The sequence below is a fragment of the Quercus lobata genome, chromosome 8, assembly GCF_001633185.2.
Source record: "Quercus lobata isolate SW786 chromosome 8, ValleyOak3.0 Primary Assembly, whole genome shotgun sequence".
Classification (NCBI taxonomy): domain Eukaryota; kingdom Viridiplantae; phylum Streptophyta; class Magnoliopsida; order Fagales; family Fagaceae; genus Quercus; species Quercus lobata.
In genome coordinates this window covers 45,404,073-45,424,911 of record NC_044911.1, presented here as the reverse complement: position 1 = coordinate 45,424,911, position 20,839 = coordinate 45,404,073, and the positions used below count along the sequence as shown (strand labels likewise).

Below are 20,839 nucleotides of genomic sequence, written 5' to 3'. Positions count from 1 at the left end.
TGAAAACTAAACATCTCATCAAGCTTTGCACTAGAAGTCCTCTTTAGGTGAGCTCTGACTTGAAATAGCTCCACTTCAAGCTTCTTGGTCCTTTCAGCAAGAAAGTTGTTTTCGAACCGCAAAGCTCTAATGGTCTGATTTGCTTCTTCAAACTTTGCGGAGAGCTCCTCTTGATCTAGCTCAACATTACTCAGCTTCTTGGTGGCCAGCCTATATAGTTTCTAATGCTTTTCAAAAACTGTGTACAATTTTTCATAGGCTGTATGAATATCATCTTGATTGTTCATTTTCTCAAACTTAGAGTCCACCAAGTCCTCTTCATCATCTACTGTTTCTGAAACCCCATCAGTAGGATCAACTATAGCAATAAAGGCATTCAAAATTCTCTCTTCATCATTATCATCTGAATCATCCTTAGGCTCGGTGTCAGTCAAGGTAGCAGTAAGGGTCTTGCTTTTTCCAATAGTCTTGAGATATGTTGGACATTCTTGTTTCATATGTCTAAAATCTTGACATCTGAAACACTTTGGTTCGGAGGGAACAGTGTACTGACCGCCTTCCTTAGCATACTTCTTCCCTCTATATTGGCTCTTGAATTGTGAAGAACTGGATTGCTTTCGGTCCTTGTCGAATCCTTTTGCATTGGGATTCTTTATAAACTTTTTGAACTGTCATATGATATAGGATTTCATCTTAGAATCTTCATCATTAGAAGACTCATCAGTATCACTACTTTTGGCCTTCAATGCCATGCTCTTGCTCTTACTCTTGCTTGATTTTTCGATCCTAGTCAAACCCAATTTATATGTTTGCAAGTTGCCAACCAGCTCTATCAAAGGAATTTTGTCAATGTCCTTTAATTCCTTAATGGCGGTAATCTTGGCATGGAATATCTCCGGTAGAGATATGAGTACCTTTCTTACAACTTTGGGTTCAGGAATGGTTTCTTGAAGATTAAAGGCGGAGTTGACTATGTCCTTCAGCTTGGCATAGAACTCATCAAATGACTCATCCTCTTCCATCTTAATTTCTTCAAAACTTGTGGTAAGCCTTTGAAACTTTGAATCATTGATAGCCTTAGTCCCTTCATAGGTTATCTGGAGGATAGTCCATGCTTCCTGAGTAGTTTCTATAGAGGATATCTTCTTAAACTCCTCATTGGTGATTGCACTGAATAAAGCATTTAATGCTCTGCTGCTGAAGTTTGCTGCTTTGATCTTAGCATCACCCTAATTAGCCAGCGCTTCCTTTGGTTTTGTCCAGCCAATCTCCACAGCTTGTCGCACTTTCTCATCTAAGGACTGTAAGAAAGCTCTCATGCATACTTGCCAGTATGCATAGTTAGTGCCATCAAATAAAGTAGGTATAATAAGTGACTGTCCTCTATCCATTACAAACAAGGGTCAATGGATCGCACAACAAAGATTAAACCTAATCAGAGTGTGCTTGCTTTGATACCACTTGATAGGCCAAGAGTGTATTGACACCTTTGGTAACTTATTTAATTAATTTAACAAAGTAAAATTAATTAAATTCAAAGTACATGCAATAAGCGTGGTAACACAAAGAAATCACCAATTAAACTAAATGCAGCGGAAAATAAATTTGACACAGGTGATTTGTTTACGAATGGGAAAAACCACCTAGGCAAAACCCCACTGGGTGAATTTAAGGTCGCCGCTCCCGAGAATCCATTATTATCAAAACAAGCGATTACAAGTAAAAGGAATTCCAGTACCTAATATCAACCTACAGTTGAACCCTTACCCCAATACCCAATTTGTAGTGACCCAAAAGTGGGGTCTTGCATTTCATGGAATCCCACATCGCCTAGGGAAGCACATGAGAATGTGTTTATAAGGAATGACTTCCCTTCAATGTGTAGAGGCCTTTTCCCTAGCGCAACTTAGGGAAGAACAAAACCGTGAGGGGTATGGGCCCCAAAGCGGACAATATCTACACAGTTGGGGCGGGATCGTTATAGATGGTATCAGAGCCATACCCTAGTCAGAAGTGTGGGCCCCACACGCGAGGACGCCTGTGCCCGTAAGGGGGGTGGATTATAGTGACCCAAAAGTAGGGTCTTGCATTTCATGGAATCCCACATCGCTTAGGGAAGCACATGAGAATGTGTTTATAAGGAATGCCTTCCCTTCAATGTGTAGAGGCCTTTTCCCTAGCGCAACCTGGGGAAGAACAAAACCGTGAGGGGTATGGGCCCCAAAGCGGACAATATCTACACAGTTGGGGCGGGGTCGTTACACAATTGGACTTGTAATGTAGTGACAATTTCTCCTTTCAATGCACGGCTCCCAGTACGTGGCTAACCAGTTGATGCACAGATCCAAGTATGTGACTAACACACTAAATTGAGGAAGATGTTAGCTGCAAAGTTCTTTAGTTCATCCAAATGATGAAGATCAAGAAGCTCCTTGGTTATGAAACCCTTGGCACAAATTTGCTGCAACTTTTACAAAAAATATGATGAATTAGGGCAATTTTGTCTCCATTCACAATATGCGTGCAACAACAATTGCAACAATCTTTGCATCACCTTTAATAGTCTTTAAAATAATCCTTATATATGTCTAGGGTTGTGAGAAAATAAACCCTACACAAATACACTTGGATATGCATGAAAACATATCTGGAAATCTAAATTTCGTAATTCTCGATAGATACTGTTTTTGTCGAGCAGCGATCGAGCATTAGCATTAAACCTTGATAGATGTTATCTATCGAGCTATTTGTCGAGCTATCTGTCAAGTTTTAATGAACATCACTTCTTCACTTGTTTCTTGGACAGACTTGCATGGTTTCAATACTATACATGAACTCTTGTTCCTTGAAATACTAAACCCATCCTAGATCTACCCAATTACAAGTAAAGTGCGTTTTGCCAAAGGATTAGCCAATTTACAATAACATATGTTCTAACAAGTTCCACATATGTCCTAACAGTCACCATGTTTGAGCCAAAGCACTCTAGATCGTTGACTCCACAATTGTGCTTCCCTATCAAGGAGGACATTTATCTGTTCTGTAAGCTCACGGACTCGGTGATTATGCCCACTCTTAATGACCTTTTCTTATCCAACTCCTTTCTTTCATTCCCAAAAATGTTTCGATTCCACCATGCTAGATTTTTCCCACACGTCTCAACCCGCTTTAAAATACTACTGTCATTGGTTTTGTATTGAGAAGAAGACCATGAGGCTACCACGGTTTCAGCACATCTTTCATCTGATGGCCACATTTCTTCAAATTTGTAAGGCCACTTATGTGATGGTGGCTCAAACCCAAATAGGTTAATCAGTAATGGGCAATGGTCTGAAGAATTGCAATGGAGATGATTAACAATAGATCTAGGAAATTTCATCAACCACGGATTATTAGCTAGGCCGCGGTCTATTCTTTCCTATATCAAATGTCCATCCACAAAGTGTTTGCTCCAGGTGAAACGAGTACCCACATAGCCAAGGTCCATGAAGCCACACTTTTCTATTACATCCCTGAACAATTGCATTTGTCCGTGGCTTCGGGTTGCTCCACCTTTCTTCTCATCTTGCCTAATGAGTTTGTTAAAATCTCCTACACATAGCCATGGTACATCAGAATGGTAGTTCAAATTTCTGAGACTATCCCATGCCTTAATTCTTCTTAAGGTATCCAGTTCCCCATAAAAACCCGTAAATCGCCATTCATTGTTTGTATCTTTATCAATCAATGTATCAATGTAGTAATTTGATGAGTCCACCACTACTAGGTTGACTGAGGCTTTCCAAAAGAGTTCAATGCCTCCTCCATGTCCTTCTTTTGGAACCAACCACTTGTGTTTGAAGTTAATATTTCTTTGTACGATATTTAGCATTACTTCATCTGCCCATGTCTCGGCAATAAACACGACAAAGGAATTTTTTGCCCGGATTATATCTTCAAGCTCTCTTCCTGTTCGTAGGTTCCTAAGCCCCTAACAGTTCCATACTAGGAGATTCATAGTGACTAGCGGAGTCGAACCTCAGCCTCCACCAATTCAAAGGGTATATCCATCCTACTCCTTGAAACCTGTATTTTTTTTGTTAGATAACTCATAGTGGTTATCAATTTGCATAAGATTATGTTTACCATTTTTTTGAAGGTCACAGTTGTGGGAGACAGATTGTACAGGGGCCAGTCTAGCCACCCTAGTCCATCTTGGTAGTGATGAGTGATTTGCTACTTTACAGACCTCGTGTGTGTCATGTGGGGATTGAAGGTCAACTGGTGGAGAGTTATTAGGGCTATAACTCGGGTTTAAAGGTGATGGGGGTTTACTTTTTGGCTGAGGAGTCTTATTGGTATTAAACTCTTTTAATGCCGCCTTAATATCATCAATATGCGATGCACCAATAATTGAGTGAGATGGGGAGGCACGTGTTTTGTGGTCTAGGGTTTCTGTGAACTTCGGGTTGGATTGTAACTGATTTTAATTTGATGGGGATGCCATGAACTTGCACCCAGAATGTGGATTTGTCAAAAGTAAGCTCCTCAATAGCCTTACTCTTATCGTAACTTTGCATAACAACAAGGTGTTTATCAAAATTCCATGGTTCACTGAGAATCACCTTATTAGCTTCGGATTTGTTGTCGAAGACAAAAAGTATTGTATGGTTGCCCATGTTATGTACCTTAAAACCATTGCGGGAACCCCAAAGAGCAGTAAAAGTCTTGGCAATGGCATCGATGTTCAAAACACGCTTATGTGAGAGACCGCACCCCCGGTCCGTTTTATAGGATGTTGGGCCAAACTCACGTGAATGGGTGGAGTCGTGTTATTGCCTCTCAAAATGGAGGTTTGACTAGTTATTTTTTCCCCTTTAGATTAAGGGTTTAACAATGGAATCGCCACTTATTTAATTATTGGAATAAATAAGAAAACCAAAATTGAAAAGTTCCTCATTTTATTAATTTGAAATTGAATTTACATTGATCATAGGAAATTACATGGCTTTTGGGGTCCTAGATACAATCTAAGATAAAGTACATGACTTTGTTTCCTAGTTACAATCTAGAAATTGAAAATTACAAGGATAAGCATTAGTCTATCAACCCTTGATTTAAGTTCGGAGGCTATGTTACAAAGTGGGAAGGTGTAAGACACTCACCTTACTCGGTGAAATCGGTTTTCTAGACTATGGTGACCAACATTCATATCACATTATCTAATATGCTATCAATCAATTTGCATGTTGAATTTAATGTGTGTGCATGTGATAAACCCTAATTCAATTTATTAATTATTGCATTTGGATTGAAAAATAAATTCTAATGAATGTGTGTGGATCCTAGATTCAAGGATTTGAAAGAATTATGAAGCAAACATGTTTTTCACATTTTTGATGTGGATTTAAGATTAAAATTAGTGTTATTCATGAAAATGTGATGAACAACCAAGAACATGTGAAGAACACATAAAAACATTCAAATATGTTCAAAAGAATTTAAATAGTTACTATCATACTTTAATCCTAAATTCTCATCATGGCAACACAAAAAAAAAGTTAGGGAAATGGATTATACTTTCATACAAGATCCATATGATGGAGGAGAAGACTCTTGGTAGATGTCCTAAGGGTGGAGGAAAAAAAGAATTAGGAGAGGAAGAGTGAGTCTCACTCAATACTTTGAGTCTCAGGAAGACCAAGATATGACAAAATTACTCAACTTCACTAGAACTCAATAGGGGGGAAAAGAGGGGATTTTTGTGTGTTTTGGAATGAAGGAGAGGGGGGTTTATATAGTAGTGGTGGAAGAAATATGAATGGAATGCCATTTAATGAGGGTTGACAAAAAATCATGAACCTAGATCTCATTTTAGCATTTGGGGAGATCTGGTGCATTAAATGTGGAGATTGGTGAGAGTGAGGAGCAAGCCAAAATTCGGTTTTCTCGTAGCTGCTGTAACAGCCTATAGATCTAATTTCGAAAAATCATATCTGACTCAATTCTGATTGGAATTGTCTTGTTCTTATGTTCAAATTGAAGCCCCAAATGTCTAGTTTCTGGAAAAATTAACCTCATTCACAGATTCAAAATATTCTGAGAGATATCGATGAAATGATGAACAGAGGTCATTTGTTAGAAAATTATTTCAGCACAATTAACATTAATAGGTCCCAAATTAGCTCCCAATTAACATTAAATAACTCCAATCACTCCCATTTCAGACTTAATTGGTTCCAAATTTATCCTAATTAAAAGATAATTGCACAGATTACTCATTGAATGATTAATGTTTAACTATCTAATTAATTAGGTGCGTGCAACTCTACCATAAAATGTAGTCCTAACCAATCAAGTTATGACACATCATTGATCTTAAATTGATTATACTTATAACCAATTGAAATCAATTGTTCATAATCACATATAGTCGGACTCAATTTATGATAGTGTATCTCAACCATTAAAACTTGATTTGATGATAACTTTCAATTTGGTGGTTTGATTAGGGCTTATGACCAGTCAGTTTGATTGTTACAATATCAAGATCATTTTGGTGAAATGACATTAAGGATCTAATGACCAGAATCATGATGCATATTTCCAAGGCAAAATTACCCTTTTACCTTTCAAGTGAGGTTAAATGCAGGTTGCAAAATAGGGTGTCAACAGTTTAGTGAGGAATTTTGCTGCTATGATGAATTCTTGAACATTGCATTCTTCATCGAGACAACAACCTGGCCTTCTTTGTCTGACAAAGTGAGATGAGTCCAATTAGAGGTCAAATCTTCCATGAGTAAACGATGACTCAAAGACTACAGAGAGGAAGAAACTCAAAAACTACGGGATGGAAGAAAAAACACTTGACTATTTCCCAAACTCCCACGAAAAAAACCCAACAAACCTTGAAATAAACTTGTTATTTTGAGGAATACTAACTCACCTTCAAAGAGAAGGGACCCCCATTCTACTGTCTAAGAGGAGTAAGGAGGAGCTTTCTTAGATACAGAGAAACTAATGGATTGAGAAACAACCTTGCATGAGTAATATAAAGCCACCTTATTAGAAATGAAAAAAATATCTTCAATCCATCTAGTCCCTGGCCTGCCCAATTCTCACTCTACAAGAGTTTTGTGTGTGTGTGTGTGTTGTCTCGAGGAGAGAACAAGATGGGAATGGGACACTGTAATAGCCCAGCCCAGCCCAAAAAAAAAAAAAAAAAATCAGATTTTTTAAGGAGCCACACGTGTGACCCCACTTACCCCCACACATTCTCTCAAAATATCTCCCTCTCTCCCTCTTTGGCCGGTCAAAGTAAGTGTCCCTCTACACTTTTCTTTTGTTCATTTTTCCTCACAAACATAACAAGCACTCCTTGCTCACTCTCTCCCACCGTGTACCTCCTTCCCCACCATCTCCACCATTTTTTCCGGCATGATCACCGCAAAGCTCTCTAGGAACCTCGAAGGCATATTCATCTTTTTTGATTTAAGGTAAAAATATCTAATCTTTTAGTGGGTTTTATACTTTTGCCTAAAGTTATTTTAATCTAAGCTTTGATAATGATGTTCATGAGATTTATGAGCTTTTTGGGTGATGTTCTTGTAATTATGTATATGGGTTTTTGATTTGGTGGGCTTAATTGTTAAATGGTTGGCGAAAAACACATTTTGGTCCCTACATTTTCGCACGATTCCTACTTTGGTCCCTAAATTTTATTTTTACCGCTTTTAGTCCCTGTTTAGAAAAACGCCTTCTGTTTTAGTCCTTTCCGTCAGTGCCGTTAGGGCACTGACCTACGTGACAAACGGAATTATTAAAATAATAATAAAAAATTTTATTTTGTCATTAAAAAATGCCAAGTCAGCATTTAAATTTTAAAAAATAATTTATTAAATTTAACTAAATAAAAAAATAAAAAACAGAAAAAAAAAAATCACACTAATTAAGATTAAAGTGTTCTTGAAACCCAGAACAACAAGAACTCATACACAAACCCAGAAATTAAAATTCAAAAATTAAAATTTGGGTTCAAAATATACATTTCTTGAAACTTTTTGTTTTCACGTTACTACTAATCTAATACTACTAGACTCAGATAGTCTCAAGAAAAAGAGAAAATAAATAAAGACAAAGGAACAAATTAAAGGGGTGAAATGTTATAATAAAATAGGTCAGACCAGCCTTCATTTCATTCATTCATAGTCATTCAAAGCCACAAAGGAGGTTTTTTCAAAACAAAAAAAAAAAAAAAGCCACAAAGGAGGCGGCTCGTTGAGATCGACAGGGAAACCACGCCGCACGAGACCCAGAAACGACGCCGTGGCGGAGCTCTCAGGGACATGATGTGTGGGTCCGGCGGAAGCTTGAGGTTCTCGCTTAACTCGTACGCCGGTGTGTAAAAACTCGCCGAGTACGAGTCTGTTGGAGGAGGGAAGGTTGAGATTGAGAGGGAGAGGAAGCCCACCGCCGCCGCCTACGGTGGCCAGAACTGTTGGCGGAAAGTTCGTCTTAGCTTTGGCTCCACGGAGCGAACGAGCGGCACCGTTGTAAGCGAGTGCAGCTTCTTCGGGTGTATCGAATGTACCCAACCAAACCCTTGTCTTCTTCCATGGGTACTTAATTTTTTTTTTTTTTGAATCTATATCTGGGTTTGCTTTTTAAAGTTTAAAGCATTACTGGGTTTGAATCTATGTTCTTGTCATGTACAGTGTGTGTTTGGGTTGTTTTTGCAGTTTATTTTGTCTTACACGTGGCCCCGATTGGAACATTTCCAAACTTTCATGTGTATGTGATGATTTTGAAAATTTTAATTTTTGAATTTTAATTTCTGGGTTTGTGTAGGTGTTCTTGCTGTTCTTTGTTCTTGCTCAAGAACACTTTAATCTTAATTAGTGTGCTTTTTTATTTTTATTTCTGTTTTTTATTTTTTTTATTTAGTTAAATTTAATAAATTATTTTTTAAAATTTAAATGCTGACTTGGCATTTTTTAATGACAAAATAAAATTTTTTATTATTATTTTAATAATTCCGTTTGCCATGTAGGTCAGTGCCCTAACGGCACTGACGGAAAGGACTAAAACAGAAGGCGTTTTTCTAAACAGGGACTAAAAGCGGTAAAAATAAAATTTAGGGACCAAAGTAGGAATCGTGCGAAAATGTAGGGACCAAAATGTGTTTTTCGCCTAAATGGTTAAGGGTTTTTACAAATGGTGATCATTTGGGGTTTCTCCATGGTTAAAATTTGGGTTCCTTGAGCCATCGTGTGGATTGATTTTGTGGAAGTTTGGGTGATTTTTGGAAGTGTGTTCTTTGATTTTAAATGACTTTGGCAAATGTCGGTGTGAGTGGGGTGATAACTATGAATTTATGCAAGTTAAGTGTGAGCATGTGCTTTTGCATACCAAGTGTTTGATAAGTTGTTTATATGAGATTTTTGGGTTTGATTCCTTGTTTTTAATATGCTTTAAATCTGGTGGTTTAATGTGAGTGAATTCTCAAATAATTTGGACTAGTCTTACAACTTTAGCAATTTTCTAAAGCTGTCATGACAGATTTGAGTCAGCCGCAATGCATGATTTTTAATAAATTGCAGAAAAATCTTTTTGGGCTGAATTTTCTGTGGTACAATGTATACATATAGGGGAATGTTCCCTTAAAGTTTTGAAGTAATCGGATAACTTTTCATTGACCAAACAATTTTTACAAAATGGCTGCCCTGCTATGTACTGAATCTGAAGGTAAGACTAAAACGTTGAGAAATTGTGGAATTAATCCCAAACCTTGGTTGATCTTATCTTTAGCTTATATATATATATATATATATATATATATATATATATATATATTTATTAGTACCCAAAGAGATTCATGAGTATGCTATATTATCTTATGATGCACATTATTGCGGCAATGAATTTAAAATGTTTTGGTTGTATCAGCACCATGAGTTTCTTGGATGCTTGTTTGGTTCCTATTTGGGTAGGGGTACTTGTCTTGGTGGTCAAACTAGGCTTTAGGGCCTTAGGTTTGATTTTTGAGGGAACCTTCTCGGATTTATGGAGACAAATTTGATAGTGTAATTTTGTTGCAGGCCTTGTTTTAATAGGCTTGATACTTGTGTTTCTAGGTTCTAAAGTACTTGGTGATGGAACTAGTAACTTGATTGGTTGAATGTGGTGCCCGGTTGAGGTAAATTTGGAATGGACTGCTGAGGTAAGTAGCTTTTTAATGGGATTTTTGGAAAATAATCATGTTGCATAAACTTTGTTTGGGTCAAACACATTTTGGAAAATTATTTGTGGAACTATGTTTTTCTTAAAAAGTATTGTGTTGTGACCCTATCATATATGATTATAAATATGAAAAGCGCATCATGTTTAATATTGCATATGGGGAAATGTATGATTTGTTAGTATGGAAGAGATAAACATCTTTGATATAATTCTTGAGAATGACTTTTATGGATTTGTTGCATTATTTGCAAATTCTAAAGATGTTTTATCTTGACTTGTGATATTTGGGAAATTGATAGAAAATGTTATTGACAAGAAATGATTTTGGAAAATTTGAGAACCTTGTATTGGGTATTTCAAGGGTTTTTGTGAAACTACTTGAAATTGAACAGTGTTTTGATTTCATGTAAACTGTGAGCTCTTTATGCTTTTACTCGTGGGCTGTGACACGTGACTACCCAGTGATTACCCAGCCAGATGTCGTAGTCGTTGTGACATTGGTATCTTGGCACCCCGTCTTTGTGGCGGATTGATGTCTTTGTGGCATAATTGATGTCTTCGTGGCATAACTTGATATCTTTGTGGCATACCTAACGTCTTTATGGCGGCTTATCACGTGGCCTTGGGTTGGATTTCAGGTTTTAAAAATGGTGTTTTGATAGTTCACAGTAATAGTACGTAGTTACATGTTGGAATACTTTTGAAAAGCTTGGTGCTACATTCTTTTAATCATTCTTGTTATTTTATTAAGAAAAATGGATTTGCTGGATTTTCATGGAAATTCCCAAATTATAACATGTTTTTGTAAAATATTTATTATCATGAAACTTGCATTTCCCTCATCCCAATTATGCTACTTACTGGGCTTTAGCTTAACCCAATCTCTAATAGTTTTTCAGATAAATTAGCTACACGTCGGGCATGGAGCTTAATTTATTGGTGGTGATTGGAGTGCTATATTAAATTGGGAGACTTGGGCCATTAATAGTTGATGACTCAATCTTACAAAGTTCAACGAGATCATAATCAATTCTATTGGAGGTTGGATACTTGAGGTTTGTTAGCCTTGGGTGTAGTAAGCCTAGATTTTCTGTTGAGGTTGCCTACCTTAGAGAGGATCATGGCTTTGTGTTTATTTTATTTGGAACGTTGGATTGTTAAGTGTATTTGGAGACACATGATTTGTAGTTTGTATTGCTTGTAAATGTGTCATAGAGCTCTAACTTGTACTGTGGAGAGATCAATATATTTATTTATTTTATCAAATGAAAAAAAAAAAAAAAATCACTACAATACCTCTTGAAGGCTCGGTGTTTCATGCTTTGGACCCTTTTGGGTTTGGGGCGTGACAGACACCCTAATCCAACCCCAACCCATCTTGTCCTGTTGCTATCCCCAACATTACATATAATGCAATTATCTTAAAAAGAGAAGTGAGAATTGAACACAAACTAATTAACCTCAATTTTCTTAGATGTGATATGATCTTTTGTTGAATCGCCCTTTAGGATTTACAATGACAAATAGGCTTTTCTTTCAACTTCTTTCTCTTTTCTTGGAATCAAGTGGAAGTCTTTAAACTAATTAAACTTGTTCAATATACCATTTCATTTGTTGAAAACTTATACCTTCGTTTAGTTTTTTATTAAAAACCTTATTATTATATTAATATGAGAATAACATTACTATTGCATTGTGTTGTGTTGTACGTGGAATATGTTGGCTTTCTATAATATCATATACTATAGTGGTTTTGCAGTTATTGTATTTGTCATGTTATACTATTTCTTAAATATAAACCCTTCAATGCATGCATTGTAAAACTATAGTCAATGGTAAATATGTAGTCGTTTCGGAATTTGTATCGGGGTGTAGGCCATTAAGATAATCACATTAAATTTTTCATTTTTTTCCCCACTTATATCATCTCTTCTTTCTTTACCCATGTTAATTTCTCTAACATGTTATCAGAGCCATATTTTCCCCTTTCCTAGTGTGAGATTAAAGCTATTATTCTTATAACGTGCCTTGAATTTTTATTTATTTATTATATATAAAAGGAAATGAGAATGACCCCTAAAGTTTTGTAGAAATAACAACCTCCCTCTTGAGCTTTGTTATCAGCATGATTGACATGATGAAATATTTTTTTCTCTAGTTACCTTATTTTTGTGGACTAAAGTACCCTTAGCTAAGCTATAACGATCTTGATTTTTCCTTAGTTTATTGATTTCTCAACTAAATCTCTATTTTACTCGGGTCACCCGATATTTACCCAAAAAATCTCTTTGAGCCACCTGATATATTTACCCAAAAATTAAGAACATTAATTATATCGCTTAATCAAGAACGAATTCAGGACAAAATAGAGATTTCAATATGTATCTGTTAGAATAATCACAAATATCAGTGGAGCTGTCATTTATGCAAAACTTTGAGGGTATGATCCCCTATAATTTCCTAATGTCATATGACAATATTGTCTACTATCAAATGAATTTATTAATGTCCCTATACAGTAAACCTTAGTGAAGTTGTTTGTTGAGATTTCTAGGAATCTGGTGCGAATTGGAGCAGATTTGAGAACCTTTATGACTAATAGTTTATTAAAAATTCTCTACTCAGATTAGCTAACATCCACATATATATAGTTTAGATTCATACCCATATAAAAAAACTTCAATTCCTCATTTATGTCATATTTTAATTAATTTTCTACTAACAGTCTAATTCGTATTAACATACTGAGAGGATAAATACAAACAAAGAAGTGCATATCTAATCTTGATTGGTAATTTAGATGGTTAGATCCAAGTTTATGCTACTGCTCCCAAGAGAGTGGAAATGGGGAATGTTTATGAATTCATTTAAGGAACTAGAATCAGGAATGTTATAATCAGTTAAAGGCCAGAACTCTCTCTCTTCTACACTATGCATCGCTGGAGGAGCCGAGGATAGTGAGAGCTCACAAATTTCATCAGGTCCACTGGTTTCATTGGACATGCTACAAACTAAGCATGTATTTGTATCCTGCAAAGATAATATGCATGCATGATAATCTTAATTACTCCATATGAAAGCAAGCAGTGAAGCTCATAACATGGCATAGCATGCATTTACACATACAAGATGAGCTTATTTGTTTTAACTGGTGAAGGTCATAACATGGCATTGCATGCCTGAACATATACAACGGATCATGTTCTCAATTTTCTAAGATTAGATGAACTTATTTGTTTTAACATATTTAGTTTATGTCAACTTATTTGTTTTAACATATTTAGTTTATGTCACGACCCTATGGGTTATATCTCAAAATGATTAGTCTAGTCACAATGAGCAAGGAAAAAATGCTAGTCATACATGCCATAATTGAGGTTCTTTGTAATTGTTATTAAAACGTAAATCAAACCAATATATCCTTGCTTTGGGTTTTATCACATACCTATACAACACACACTTAATCAATATCCAATCAATCTAAAGCATCACAGTTTATTTTATTTAAAGTGTAAAAATATAATTTTGTAACTAAAAATAACTGAAACTTTAAAACAATTGTACCTAAGAAAGAAGCAAAATAAATAAATGAAATTAATTAATGCCATTCAAATTACTTTATTATGAGATCCTTGACACAGGACAACCTTTTGTTCTTCATTTTCTTTTCACGATTTTTAATTTTTTTTTTAATTTTAATTTTTGTTAAGTAAATGATAGAATTAAGTTTATGAGGTTTATTCCATTTAAAAAAAAAAGTTTATGAGGTCTGATTAGAGTTTTAGTTGCAAGCCCACCTCCAAAAACAGTTTTTTAACCTCCAAATTAAGTCACTTAAACACTTATTACATATCCTTACTGATTACTCTTATAAACATATTGATATGGGATTAGAAACGAAAAAGTTAAATTGTATATTTCTTTTTCAACTTTTGATATTTGTTTTAAAATCTTCTTTATATTGTGAAATGTTTCACTTTCATTTTTATATATTTAAAATTGTTCCGAAAATGTCTTCATTGTTGTCTTTGGATGAAAAATGATAGGGTTAGCTCTGCTGTGAATCAAGCTGCTCTTGTGCACTGTGTTGTGCTGTCAAAGCTTTTCTAATTTGGAACTTAGTTAGGATAATTTCTTATGTGGCAATGGTAGTTAGTTGTAATTGATGTGGCATAGTAGTTAGTTATAGTTAGTTGAAAAATACTGTATAAATACTCTCTTAATCTCTCTCTCTTTGCATTCTGACTCTTTAGGAAGCATAGTTTCCTCTAAGAACTACTCAAACTATCTCAATTTTATAAGAATCAATGGATTCTTATAATAAAAAAAAAATACTAACCTAGCAAATAAAATTCATGCCACATCATTAAAGTGACGTTGGTTTTAATAATTTTGTTTGATACGTTAGTGTTTTACACCAACAAAAGATTGTAAAACCGTTTTGAAACATTTTAAATATAATAACGATTTTTAAACAAAGATGACTAAAAATGCAATCTAATCAAACTAAAACCATGATCATCCTTGAAGGTTCAAGCACCGTATCTTATAAATTTTAATGTCATTAATTAATTTTCTGTATTAATTATCTAATGATTCTTCAGTGAGTAGAATCACATTTCTCTTCTACAGTCATTGCTCTCTCTCTCTCATATTGTTTGCATGCATGTGTGTGCGCATGCCATGCATTTATGTCATCCAAAGGTTGGGAGTATACCTGATGCTGATTGCTAGTTTCTTCGATTGTTTGTAGAAGCCTGTTGCTGTCTTCAGAAAAGATTTCATGTCCAAAAACCCTGCTGTCATATTCCCCTTGTCTTAACTCATCCCCCAATGGTCTGTAGAATATTGAGAAAAAAAGAAGATATAATTTAATAAGAATGGGGTTGTTTTTCCTAATGAGTAGATTTTCTCTAAGCTGTCTTTTCCTGACGTGTGTGTATATATATATATCTCGAAAAGGCTCTTTACCAATTCTCATAGATCAAGGTTTAGTCAAGCATTGACTGAGGAAATGGACAAAGTAACAGGTGGGATTTATTTAAAATGCCTCCATTTTGACAGGACATTAAAATAAATTAAAATTCTCTATCTAGGTAGTATGTTACTATCTTTTGCAGCCTGTGGAAGAGGCCAAAACCCCATAGATATATACCTTATTTATCATATCCCTTTAGTCGGAGAGAAATAGTCAACACAATATGGAGAAAAAAAAAATACTATTTTTTTCTGCATTATAATATATCTGCTACAAATTAAAATCATAGAAATATCATAAAATACTAAAGATCAACTCCAAGTTAATAAAAGAACTTGTGAGTTGACGAAAACCCATAAGTTTAAATATATTCCAAATGCAACGGTTGATTGTTATTAAGCCACTGTGTGTGGTTACAATACTTCTGTATATGCTAGTGAAAGAAGGCCAGAAGCAACTGTAAGTGCCTATTTTGTTTCCACATATTACTGCCAAATTGATGATCTAGTTGTACTTGTACATATCAAACATTTTCCAAAACACGTGTTTTTGAATTTTATCGTTATTTGTTGATTGACATGAATTTCAGAAACCCATCTTATAATCTTCAATAAAAACAAAACCCCCCATCTTATACTGTCTGAAGCCTGTAAACTTTATAGGGATAAAAACACACACCCCAAAAAGAAGAAAAAACAAAAGGTGAGTAGCACTAATATTCAGGGACAGAGCTAGAGTTTTGAGTTAAGGGAGGCGGTTTTACTGTTAGCTGTGTGTAACGGTTTCATCCTTTGACTCTGCTATTATTTAGTCGCTTAGAAATTTTTTTTTTTTTTTGTCAGTAAGAACAAAATTATTTTTGTTTATAATTTTTAAAATGATAGGGTTGTTTATTTTGAATAAAATTGGTTAACTGAGCTTAGTTTTTTTAGAAGTTTTATTATTGGTAATTTTTATTATTGAGCTATTTTTTTGGGCTTGTGTATTTTGTTTTAGATTTTAGATCTATAAATTTTTTTATAGTTAATAAAATGAGGAAAATACTAGAGTTACAAACTTTTTTTTATAAATTATTGATGTAATAAGTGGTAACTAGTAAGTAAAAAAATGATATGAATGGTGGGTCCATGTGCAAACTAATAAGAATTTGCTACTAAAATAGTTTGTAAAAATGTTGTAAAAAAGTTTATGAGTACAACATTCCTTTTAAAAGAATCAATAATATTGTTTAAGGGAAAAAATGTAATTTCATAGAACAAAATTGCTAAAATTAGTACACACAGATATATAATAATACTTTTTTTTAAAAAAAATTAGTCCAAAGCTAGCTACGTCCCTGCTAATATTTATCGAGCTTTGGAGAATTGTAAAAAAAAAGCCCCTACTATATATTTTGACACTCCACAATTTTTTATTTTGTAATTTAATAAATGGAGAAAGAGTGATTTAAACCCTAGATTGAAAATATCAAAAGATACTAATTAGTTGAATTACAAGACTCTTGACAACACTCTATCAAACAAATACTCTTTTACAACCATTTATGTGTCATTATATATAGATTAAGTCAAGTAACTTAGAGTTATAAAAAGATCAACTGACTCAAAACACATATTACAAAATAATGCTTACTAAAAAATAATAATCTTAATATCCCAAATTTGCTTAGTATGAAATAAAAAAAGAAGGAAGGGAATTCCTGGGTTTTCAAACGTGTTGACACCGGTATTATTTTAATGCAAGGATGTTGTGCGTACTCACTGCCATGAAACCCTCGAAAGAAATTGTTTCCTCAGATCCTTTGCCAAAGAAGAAAAAATAAAAACATAGAGACAAAATAATTGCACGTGAATATGAACACCGATTCCAGCTCTGTGACCGAGAGTTGCGGCTAAAATAATTGCTAGAACAAAAGTATGGTCAACGCAAATTACCTCTGAGGAGAGCAAACAGAAAAGGTTCTGAGATCTTTAGAATGTGCTTTGCTTTCACGTAAGTAGTGCTTCGTTGGAACCAGTACACTGATGTTACTACGATCCTTCATACTTCTATACATCTAATGGTAGAGAATTATTGACAGAAAAGATTATTATTGAATATCAACATGTATTATGGGGTAAAGTAATTTAATAAAGAAAGAAATATACCAAAATGCAAGGATCGATTAATATGGTCTACCTAATGATAGAATTATAACCCATGAAAGATATCTAACCCCTCTTTATTCTATAGTTACAATAATGAAAGAGGAGGATTAGAATCCTAGTTCTCTTAATAATGCCACGCCACAAAGTTATAAGGCTCTTGACACCCCTATTAACCTCCTTATATGTATATAGAGAGAAATTAAAACTCCAACACAAATTGTGAGAGTTCACATTGGCCAACACCCTTGCATTAACCGTTCTACCATGAGCTTACAATTTTTGTGTGCAATACCTTCTAATTAACAAGGCTTATTGGCAATTATTTTGGGTATTGAGAATTTAGTTTTAAGAGTTGTAAATTAAATTCTTGAGAGTTTAAACTTTAAACTCATGTGAAAATTTGTGGAAGTTGACATTTATGTTGTTTAGATACATTTGAAATCTAAACTTAATTAAATTATATTATAAAAACACTATTTAAAACTATAAATTGTAATGACTTAAATAATCATATACATATTCGTTTATTCACTATAGTTTTAATAATTTGATCAACATTGACAATTTTTTAATTGATAAAAGTACCCTTGAACATATATAAACATCTAATAGGTGTGAAAAAAGTTTTTTTAAAACTAGCTATGTGCTTAAGAAATAAAAATTTGAAAAGATGAATTTTAAGTGTCACATTTGTATTTATCACATATACAAGACATGCAATATTTGAATTTCTTAACCTAAATCAGAGTTACAATTTGCAATTCATGGGAATTGTAATTATTATCGGAAATTTCATCAAACAAATGAAAATATTTTTACAAATTCTCTGGAATTAACAATTTCTATAACAAATTCTAACGTAACAAACACACCCCTTAAATTTATTTTAGCCAATTGTTTGAACATTAGAGCTAACTTTTAAAATAAAAGAAACTTCTCTAAGACCTTTGTAAAAAATCCATCACTTCTCTAAGTTAAATCCCTAACTTTAATTGACATTATACATATTATACTTTTCTATTAACTCTAATTGTTATTGTCTATTGAATCAGTCACCAAGATGAGAGACTCTATTCACAATATATGGCATATCAAAAACACATAAGAGAAATGAAGACAATGCAAGTTGAATGATTAATTAACTTTCTATTTAATTGAATTATATTTTCAAAATTAAAAATTTGTCTTGATGCTATTGGTATAATCTTTTATAGTTACAAAATTATTTATATTTTATGGTATACACTTTTATCCTTTAAATTTTGTTTGATTTGTTGGAGATTAACATTCTTATGATGAGTTTTAGTTAGCTCGATTGGTAAAATATCTTTTCATTAAATAAAAGACTAAGATTCAAATCCCATTTACAAAAAGAAAAAAACCAATTAATATCTTAACTTGATAATAGAAAGTAATTATTAAAGAACAAATATCATAAATTTAAATCCTGTTGTATTTATCACTCATTAAAAAAAAGTAACATTCTTATTTTTTATTAAAGAAAATGTTATAAACCTATGTGAACAAATCGATTATTATTGGTGATTTTTCACTTAATCCAAAATACTCTCCTATTATTCTTTGTAGAGTCTGAATTTTAACAAATTTTGAATTTGAGTGAAAATCCATGCAAATGTTTAGACTTTTATCTTGGATTTGTAATTTTTCATGATCTTATCACCAATCCATATGATAGCCTATAATCATATATACGGCTAAAAGTTGGATTCACTTTGTCAGCACATGTCATTGTAGAATATAAACAATGATATGCAACAAAAAAGAAAAGGAAAGAAGGAAACATATAAATTCACCGAGAGTAAGGATTCAAATCTTGGTGCTTGCTAATAATGAGGAAAAAAAAGTATGTTATTAAAATTTGGTTAGGGACTAAACCACCAGCCCAACCAACTGGAATTATGGCCTACTGGGTTTTGCTTTTGCAGCTTAACTTAGTACCGCCCTTACTTTTTAAGCTTTCTTTTCACAGAGCATACCTAACCCAGCTCTATATTTTAATGCTGCATGATATGTATAAAAAGTCTTGGCCTAAATAATGGCTAGTCTTTTAATAATAGAGACCTATCAGGTAGTCATTTTTCAAGTAATAGGATTTCAGCTCATTAGAGAGTGCTTTATAGTGACAGGTGGGCAGAAATCTATAAGCCAATTTGCAAGGTGGAAATCACATTTATTGTCATTAAGGCCACATCTATTTGTCATTTGGGAGAGACATAAAATTTAAAGAAAATAAGGATGAAAAATGATAAAAAGGTGTAAGCACACAAAGATTGAATAAGATGAATATTTCTTCTTGTAAAGTTCTAATGGAAACTAATTGAAGTTCATCAATAAAAGGTAGAATATTATTGCTTTAATTCGTGCTATTTAAGAATTCTTTTGCTTAAAGTCTGTTAAAATGATAGAAATTTTTTGATAATCCGAATCATTAATGTTGTGGCCAAACTTATCAAGGACTTATTATTATCAGACAAGAAAGTTTCATGTCACATCTAATCCATGAGCTAGAATTCTATTTATCAAAGAGAGAGAATATGATCTGTTTAAGCTTCTCCTATGTTTTGTAGGCACAAGTATACATGCTACTACTCATGGAATTTGAAAAATTTATACCTGAAGATGGCTTTTGACGTGAGAGATCGTCAATCCTTTGACACTCATCATCTGCAGAATGCGTTTTGGGGTTGCTTCTGCAAAACCAAGAATATCTATAAAGTCTTCGTCAGAAAATAATATCAAGGGATATAAATACATCAATATTGATGGGTTTTATTCCTTCTTTGTTTGGAATAATGTATACATATGCCAGCAAAACCCAAATTTAGGGCATCATAAAAAACAGACATGTTATTTCAAAAAGCTTTGCTTAAATCTTTTTGCACTTTGTTTGCAACATGAATCAGCATAATCTTCTGCAGGCATAAATAAAACTAGCTAAACCAGAATTGAAACCCCCATAAGAACTTACTGTCTTTGCCACCCAAGTGCTCAACAGCTTCAACAAAGAGATCATGAAGCTCAGCGGTCCACTTCAATCGAGGAAGTTCAGATTTGTTGTATTGCCTTACTGATCCGATTCTGTCTGAATTTTTCATTTTCTTGAGTTGATGAGAAATAAAGAAGCTCATATTACAAGATAATATGGATACAACTACCTTAAATATGAAGGCAGCAGCAACCACACAAACACAATGTTGAGTCTAAGACCATAGACTTTTTGAAAACAATAAAAGGACTTTTTATAACATTCTTTCTCATTTATTTTATTATTACTATTATCTTCTTTTTATGAGGTCAGAATATTGAACATTCTATAATACCTTATATATAATACAGACATGTAATCGAATCGCTACTTTGAGTAATTCTTTGCTTAGACCGTTTCTTAATTACTATCTAAGAAAGGAAAAAAAGGTTACGTGAAATTTTCTTATGACCAACCGGTGTTGCTCATTCAAATATAGGCTCAATTACT

General features: G+C 33.8%; 1 protein-coding gene and 1 long non-coding RNA gene across 2 annotated transcripts; one reads left to right on the top strand and one right to left on the bottom strand.

Moving 5' to 3' along the window:
* The first annotated feature begins 7,233 nt into the window (after nt 1-7,233).
* LOC115954543 lies at nt 7,234-11,484 on the top strand. The gene is made up of 3 exons (XR_004083921.1): nt 7,234-7,475; nt 10,113-10,198; nt 11,110-11,484. It is a non-coding gene; the product is annotated as an uncharacterized LOC115954543 (long non-coding RNA).
* A 1,403-nt stretch (nt 11,485-12,887) lies between these two features.
* LOC115958518 (protein PHOSPHATE STARVATION RESPONSE 3-like) lies at nt 12,888-20,550 on the bottom strand. Its single transcript, XM_031076930.1, has 5 exons — nt 20,333-20,550; nt 19,978-20,054; nt 17,131-17,252; nt 14,936-15,056; nt 12,888-13,248 (listed from the first exon to the last, which is right to left on the bottom strand). Exons 1-5 carry the CDS (start codon nt 20,490-20,492, stop codon nt 13,015-13,017), a joined length of 714 nt encoding a protein of 237 aa, XP_030932790.1. The 5' UTR covers nt 20,493-20,550; the 3' UTR covers nt 12,888-13,014.
* Nucleotides 20,551-20,839: the final 289 nt, after the last annotated feature.

Coding starts and splice junctions, on each gene's coding strand:
- LOC115958518 (XM_031076930.1), bottom strand. CDS start 20,492: ATGAGCTTCTTTATTTCTCATCAACTCAAGAAAATGAAAAATTCAGAC. Junction 17,253..19,977: donor ACGTCAAAAGCCATCTTCAG/GTATAAATTTTT, acceptor CTCTACCATTAG/ATGTATAGAAGTATGAAGGA. Junction 15,057..17,130: donor TCTGTTTGCTCTCCTCAGAG/GTAATTTGCGTT, acceptor AATATTCTACAG/ACCATTGGGGGATGAGTTAA.